The following is an 8,333-nucleotide window of genomic DNA, read 5'->3' on the forward strand; positions in this document are numbered from 1 at the left end:
GGCCTCTTTTTACTCTGCAACAAGAGGAAGACATCTGTGCAACGGTGACTGCAAACAATGCCATGAGGTTGAGAGCAGGCGAGGATGACTATATTTCAATCGTTACAATTGATAGAGTGATGTAGATGAAAATGTAGCCAGACAGACAGGAATGTCTGGATGTGCAGGAATGATTTACAGTACTCTGTAGGTTCAGTTACAATATGTACTACAGTATTGTTTACAGTTGTGCACAGCTCTATACCCCGGGGTGTTTATTATGTTTGTTGTAAATAGATGATTGTAATGTATTTTTCTTTTGCACAATGCTGAACAAATTAGAATTGCAAAAAGCATTTGCAGTAAAAATTGTACAAGTAGTGTATATTGCCGTGTTGAGCATTTTCAGGTCGTGTAACCAAGACCTGACTTATTTGCATTGGAAAACACTTACAGAGTAAACTGTCATAATGAAAACATGACAAAGTGGTGTCAGGACTTCTCATTTTGATGACACAGTTTCAATGACATGGATACTCCAATCCATTTTGAGCAAGTGACGCGCTTTTGCAGGTTATCCACTAGTTTGTATTAATTGTTTTGAGAAATGCACTAACTGTTGTGCAAATGTTAATAGTGATGTGAGAAAAGCACCAAAGCGACTGAGAAAAACTGTATTATCTCCACAATCTTCACACATCACATGTCACTGTTCTATGCGACTCACAGATGATTTTGCTGTATCATGCACAGTTTGTCCAAAATAGCACAAAGCTTCCTTTACCATAAGGTGGCTGAAACTCAAGCTAAACTGTGAACAGTGTTGATTTCCACAACAATGAGCTTCCTATTGGTTACAACTAAATTTAAGAGTTTTATCAGGTAAATTAAAATTGAACTTTTATAAGGATTTCATACAGTGTGTTTTTATTTTTTAGTTTGGTGTTGCTTACAGCTTCATTCAGTGTATTTGTGTATAAACATTTGTTTTCTATCTTAATCTGCTTAAATGCTAAAAACATTACATTCATGCTGGGCTAAAAGTGGAAAGTGGATAGCTGGTTAGCAACAGGAAGAAATAAAAGGACAGCCAGAGGGTAGCTTAACAGGTGAGGTCTATCACATCAAACACAAAAAAAATACATCCTGCTGCTACTTTCAATGTGGTTATTCAAGTAAAAAAGTGCCCTGACAACCTATTATTAAGCATTTCTCAATAGCTTTGAAATAGCAAGAGTTAAATGCTTGGGAAACATTGGTTTAAAGTTACCATGGATGAAATGGCTGTGTGTAAGTGGTTACTCAGTCGTGAAACTCCACCCCTCACTGTGGAGCTAATTAATCTGTTGTACATCATTAAATTTGCCACATCAGGCTGTCCACAGTTCAGCCCCAATGGAGACAGAAACCATTACCAACAAGCTGCTGACATTAGAAGTGCATTAGTATCCTGAAATCTTTATCAGCACTTGGTAGACACCCACATAGAGCTGAAAGTATCTTAGATTCATCTGGAGGTCAGAGACACAACTCAAAGAGAATCCCAGTGTGGAAGTTCATAATATGCCAGTGTTACATTTATATTTAACATTATACTGATGGTTCCTCAACTCTTTTCTCCCCCATTACGTTTACATTACATCCTCCCCAGTAACCTAATTAAATGAAATGTGTATTAAAGTCTACTCCCACCATCACCCAGTCCCCCCCAGACATTCATTTTCTTTGTCATCTACATAATGATATATAATAGGAGGAGAAAAGTGTTTTCCTTCATGCCTAATACATTGAGATTATTCCTCTGTTACATCCTGTTGCATTTTGTTTGATTCGTGATGAAAGAATTTCTTTTGATCTAGGTCTGATTTATGATGTGCTGGATCAAACGTTGGTGTGATCAAAAGAGTTGGTGTGAAATGGAGAGCACTCCGCAGTTTTGGGACAGTTTTGTCTTTCATGTGAATTTCCTGAAGTTTGGTTCCGATCGCCTTCTTCCTCCACCCGTTCTCTCTCGTCCCAGTTGTTTTGGTCGTCAGTCTCAACAAGTGTGTCAAATGCTTTGTTGATGATGATTGATGTGCTAAACTGAGTTTGATTGTTGTATGACTCAGATGATAGTGGTGATCATTAGATTATGCTGATGGTGTCTATTGTAACAGTAATGCTGATGATTTGTGAAAGTGATGACAGTGAGGGTTGCAGGGAAAGTTGCGGTAACACTTTACTTGACGCCTATCTTTATAACGCATTATAACATACTTATAATGAGTTATAATGCAGTTATGGCACTGTATAACTATAGTTATAATCACTCATAAATGATCATAATGCTTTATAACAATAATCATAACACACTATAAAGCATTTTATCACGACTTATAATGTCAGGTGTTATAATGTTATAATTGTTAGTAACTCACTGACAATGCCCACATCGATACTGCATTATAAATATAGTTATAATATGTCATAATTGGCTTATAAACATGTATAACTATCATTATAAACATTCATAAATTACCATCAGTTTTACAATAAGCATAACACATCATAGAGCATTTTATAATGGCATAAAAGGTCAAGTATTATGATAGACTTAGACTTAGACTTATTATTGCTCTATGATGTGTTATGCTTATTGTTATAAAGCCTTGTGGTAATTTATGAGTGTTTATAACGATAGTTATACACGTTTATAAGACAATTATAACACATTATAACTATATAATGCAGTATCGATGTGGGCATTGCCAGTGAGTTACTAACAATTATAACATATTATAATACCTGACATTATAAGTCGTGATAAAATGCTTTATAGTGTGTTATGATTATTGTTATATTAGTGTATACAGTATAGGTATACATTGCTTTAACTGCATTATAAATCATTATAAGTATGGTTATAATAAGAGATCAATTAAAGTAAAGTTGCAAATATGGACGAACGTATAAATTAGAATTTAGAAAAATATAATAATTACTTTAAAGCAGAAGTAAGCAATCCGGTCGTTCTTGTCAGCCGATGGAGTTAGCAGTCTCTATTGGTCCTCGTCCCTACGTCACCACATTCACGCGCATCCCTTGGCTGCACACACAGCCCTCCTTGCCGTTCTCTCTTCTCATTGGATAAAGGTTGTAGGATACAAGGAAGTATACAAGACGTTTTCTCCTCGGCTTAAAGCAGAGCAGAGTGACTGACAGACCCGTGTTTCAGACCAAACACTCTATGTAAGTGATTGCCGTCGGAAGATATAACTATTTAAGACTTATATTAACACAAATATTCTGCTTACTTCTGCTTTAATTAAATGACACATGCCATCACTTCCTTTTTCTAACCAGTTAAAGACAATGCACAATAGATGTAACTAACTAAGTTGTGGTATGTATTTGTTTTCTTCACACCTGTAGACCTATTGCATCTAATATGTTTGTATGTCTGGCTGTTGTGTCCAGTGGACCATACAAGACTTTGTGGGTGAATTGTGTGTCACACCTCCATGTATGTGCTATATTGTGCTGAATTATATATATTCACAATATCCACAATTCAAACTGACATGAGATCAAATAAGTGGAGAATACCAGGAGGTCAGATTCCATGTGCACTGATAAAAAGGTTGACTATAGAAAGGTCATGGATGCTGCTCTTCTGTTTGCATATACTTCAGATGCTCACTTCATAAATAGCACTCAGAGTTGAATATCTCACTGAGGAGGCTCTGGGGCATTACATGCAGCTGAGGCTCCGTGGTGTTAGACTCAAGTGCTATTTGTATCTGTTTCCATTTGATGTTCAGTGGATAGATCAGACGGTCGTCCGGTCATGTAACTTGGTAGAGCAGTGCCAGTGCTGCTTCAGGTAATTGGATCACCTATGGTGGTTCCTGAGACATGCTACGCACTCCCTGCTGTGCCCTACACAGAACCACAGATTGAAAAACTTTAATATGGCATCCGTAGAAATAGTAATGAAAATAAAAGCCCACCTGGCCAAAAGAGGTGGAGTTATTCAAGTGTAAGTAATCTGGATTTAGGCAGGTGATATTCTGTCTTATAAACACTACTGAAACTGCTTGGCATCATTGTTCAACTTCTGGAAAACATTTTAAATCGAGTTCACCCAGCGTTGGCACAAACACTTTGTACAGTTTTCCTTCCAGCAGCTGTTCAGGGAACATTCTTGTAGGGGGAAGAATGAAGTGTTCATGTGGTTTCAAACATTTTAAGATCAGTTTTGAAGAATTGTTTCATAACTTTGTTTAGATTCCATCTCTAAATGTGGTGATTTCAGGTGGATACTATTTCTCTCTGTAACCTATTTGTGCTTTTGATCTCTTTGGTATGAATACTATGTGAAAGCTACATTTTAGACGAATCGTTATGTAAACAAAATCAGTGGCAGAACAAAGCTGCCATTAGGTCATATCAGGAGCAAAAACAATGGTCTATGAGTAGTCTATGAGAGTATGTTTACCATGCTGATGATTCAGTGAATAGACTCTCGGAATCACACTGTTCATTATTTCCCTGAGAGGATTATAGGCAAAATGGAGATAGCACAGATTTACCAAAGTAACTATAGTGTTAAGAATAGCACCTGAACCTTTCAAGTGCGTGTTACCTGTAAACAGGTTATAAAGGGAAACATGGACCAGAAACAACATCTCCGGTGATTGGATCGATCGGCTTTCTCATTGGCTGGCTCAGCTGTCCGTCAGGGGGCTGTCCTCGCTGGTTCGTGTAAACCGACGAATTACGCAGAGCAACTTATCTGCGTTTAGTGTACAGCCTGTGGACTGTGTCGCAGCGTCCCCCGAGGCGCTGACAGAGCATCTGCTGGAATACAACTCCGCGCCGCTGTGAAGCAGCAACCAAGCCTCGCTCTGCACCGCCAAGGCGCGATCACACTGTGGAAATAAAACGCGTACATGGAGTTTCAATCGTTGTCGTGACCTGTTCTCCACCGCCTCTCAGCCTGCAGAAGATCCTGCGTTGAAAGTCGCAGCAGCAGCAGCAGCAGCAGCAGCATCCAGCACCACCGCGGCTCTCTCCTTTCGCAGACATGGGAACCGTCCTGTCTATATCCCCCGCGTCAAAGAAGGCGTCTATTATGGACGCAGAAGCCGGGGGAGATGTAGTGAAAAACGACAAGAGCCTGAAGCGCCACTCGATGTTCGTCTCTCTGTCGTGGAAGAAGCTGGTGTCCACTTCGGCCAAAAAGAGTGCCAAGAAAGTGACCCCTAATCCGCTGCCCACCCGCGAGCTCCCGTCCAGCCAGGTGGCCCAGCTCAATAACGAGAACAACCGGAAAACGCACCAAAACGAAGAGAAGAAACCCAAAGCGCCCATCCCGGTCCCGGTGCCGACGGTACCCACGCAGAACAACGAGGCGGCCAGGCTGTCCACGGTGCAGAAGCAGCCCAGCAGCCTGTCCTTAGTGTCGCCGAGGCGGATAGTGATCCAGGCTTCAACGGGAGAACTGTTGCGCTGCTTGGGGGACTTCATGTGCCGCAGGTGTTATAAACTGAAAGAGCTCAACACCGGAGAGGTGATCCTCTGGTTCCGCAACATAGACCGGACTCTTTTGCTCCAGGGCTGGCAGGACCAAGGCTTCATCACGCCGGCCAACGTGGTGTTCGTGTACTTGTTGTGCGAAGACACGATAGAGGACAGCGTCGACAGCCCGGCCGAGCTGCAGGGAACCTTTCAGACTTGCCTATACCTCGCCTATTCCTACATGGGCAACGAGATCTCCTACCCGCTCAAGCCATTCATGAACGATACGAACAAGGACGTTTTCTGGGAGACCTCGCTCCGGATCATCGACAGGATGAGTGCCAAAATGCTGCAGCTCAATGCAGACCCGCACTTTTTCACCGAGGTCTTCCAGGATCTCAAAAACCAACGAGACACCACCGACTCAAACCTGGACCGCTGACATGGAAATGAACACAAAAAAACACCGGTGGTTTATTATTGAGATGAATGTTTTTATTTAATGGCGAAATCACACAGGGGTGGTTTCGATCGAAAGGGCCAACGTTAAAGGCTTCTTCTCACCCGTGGGCTGACTATCTCTCTCGTGAACAACAACTTCAGTATGGTGTTTAGGCAACAGTGTAGGAGATTTCATAAAAATGCATGCCAGTGATATTGTCTCTCTCTTTTTGTCTTGTCCCTTGAATGACGCAGGGAAGGTATAAATCACATTATTAGTGACACTCAAACTCCCCCGTTTCATTCATGATTAGCCTACTTTAGGTAAGAGAGTTGATGTCGCAGTGAGGTGAGGTTCCAGGCAGGACCAGAATAGACGCGTGTTTGTGAGGAGTCAGGAGGCGGAGCTGTCCGAGGTGCTGACCTGTGCAGCCATTACTCCCCTCCCTCCCCCACACACACACCCCCGCCCCCGCATCTGCTGCTACTTGAATCAGAGCTCCACAACAGAGCCAAGTGTGGCTCGAGAGGACCAGAATCAGCCCAGTTTAATTTCGGCACATAAGTCCTAAGCCTTGTAAGGAGAGGTAATAGTGTATTGTATTTATTTGGGGGGAAAAGTCTCAGCCAGCTGATAGTTAAGGTGTTAGACATGCAACAGATTCCAGGAGCATGTTTCTTTAAGGGGAACAACACACGTTATTTGGTGTAACTGTAGATATTTCTCTATGGGCAGCATCATTTTCAAAGCTTGTTTCTATCTGCAAACCTTGACTAGATGTAAAAAGCACTGTGCTATAGCCTACGTATGGCTATTTTAATACATGGTTGGAATATTACTGTTTTTATCTCTTTGTGTGTTATGTACAAAAAAAAAAACAAATTTGTCATGACAACAAACTATGAATCAGAACAACTTGTTTTTGCCTACCAATGTGATACTCCTTGTACTGTACCTGCAAGTGGGCCAGTGGTTCAAGTTGAACATTAGGGGGAAATTCATAAAGGAGTATTTCCCCCGGCTAGAATGTGATTAACAGCATTGAATGGGGCCATAGATGGCCAAATCGTAACATTATGAATCTGAGGTCTCTGTTATGTATTGCTTTTCAATACGCGTCGGTATTGCTTTGCAGCATATTGCAGAGTCCAACAAAGACTGAATGGATTGAATGTACAGTTTTTAAGGGATTTTTTTTTTTTAAATCTCATACGTGCCAACTTTAAAACTCTCTTGGCCTGAAACTATATGGTTTACATGTACATACCCCACATGTTAAATCTATTAAGCTATTTCTTCTGTTTTCCTCCGCCTGCTTGGAAGGTTGTTGCAAATGATGTAGTTGAAGCATTACACGAACAAACAGAGCTTAATGGTCAAAAGGTGTGTGTTTGTTTTTTTGCCCTGTTCTTTGAAATGTGTTGTGAGCCTCAGTTTGCTGGATTCAGTTCATTTTCAGTTTTCAGCCAATTCAGGATGTTTTTCCTCGTGATGTAAATACTGAGCGTGAACGTCTCATTAATAAGTGACAGAAGGTGATCATTTGCACATGTGTCATTGCAGTTTCTATAAGCTAAAAGTGATTTGACTCCAACGCTGAAACCAAACTTATGGGGCAAATGTGACAGTTAGTATTCAGTATTAGGGTCCGTCTATAAGTGATCATTGTGTTGTGTTGTGAACTCATTGTTTTTGGAAAGTTGAATATAATGCTGCTATTTTTGCACAGCTCTGAACAAACCTTTGATGTTTTGCACAGTGGTATAACACAGTGGTGTTTCCTTTCAGGCGCTGGGAGTGTTTGCCATTAAGTTTGCAGTCACCAAGTCCCGCTGTAGGATGATCATCTGTGAATTAGATCTTTTGTATAGTCCATTTTTCCTATGTGTCAGCTATGGAAAGTAATACTTAGATGTGTGTGTTGTCTGTGGTGTTGCACCACAGTTGCATTCACTCTCTGTACATGATATACAAGGTCAATACAGTAATTGTTTATGGTGACCATGATGAAATAAATCCAAACTTATGTAGGATCTCTGGTCTCTCGCATTGTTCTGATCATTTAAATTGTCTAAATGTTTGTGTTGCTCCACTATAGCTCACATGCTTGTGGCCCATGTGTGTACCAATGCAGTCTGCTGAAGCAGTAATTAATATGGACAGCCTCTTATCCACTCATACCACCCACTAATCCTTGTTTCGAAGGCAGCCCTTGAGACACAGTTATGCAACTGAAATAAATCCATGACGAAAATGCTTGCCATGAGGTTGCCATGAGACTGGAAATCATGAGATTTCATTGGATGCCGTGAAACTTAAATGTATCAGGTAGAGGTTAAAATTACATGCACAAGACAAACCACAAACTGGAGGTGTGTGTGTGGCTGTGTGCACATCCAAGCAATAAATA

The 8,333-nt window shown here is 41.0% G+C and overlaps 1 protein-coding gene across 1 annotated transcript; it reads left to right on the top strand.

Annotated features, from left to right (window-relative positions):
• The first annotated feature begins 4,737 nt into the window (after positions 1-4,737).
• LOC146964786 (cyclin-dependent kinase 5 activator 1-like) lies at positions 4,738-7,956 on the top strand. Its single transcript, XM_085765238.1, has one exon. It carries the CDS (start codon positions 5,048-5,050, stop codon positions 5,921-5,923), a length of 876 nt encoding a protein of 291 aa, XP_085621364.1. The 5' UTR covers positions 4,738-5,047; the 3' UTR covers positions 5,924-7,956.
• The last annotated feature ends 377 nt before the right edge of the window (positions 7,957-8,333 follow it).

The sequence above is a fragment of the Trachurus japonicus genome, chromosome 21 (assembly GCF_045865225.1).
Source record: "Trachurus japonicus isolate A0001 chromosome 21, Traja_1.0".
NCBI lineage: Eukaryota > Metazoa > Chordata > Actinopteri > Carangiformes > Carangidae > Trachurus > Trachurus japonicus.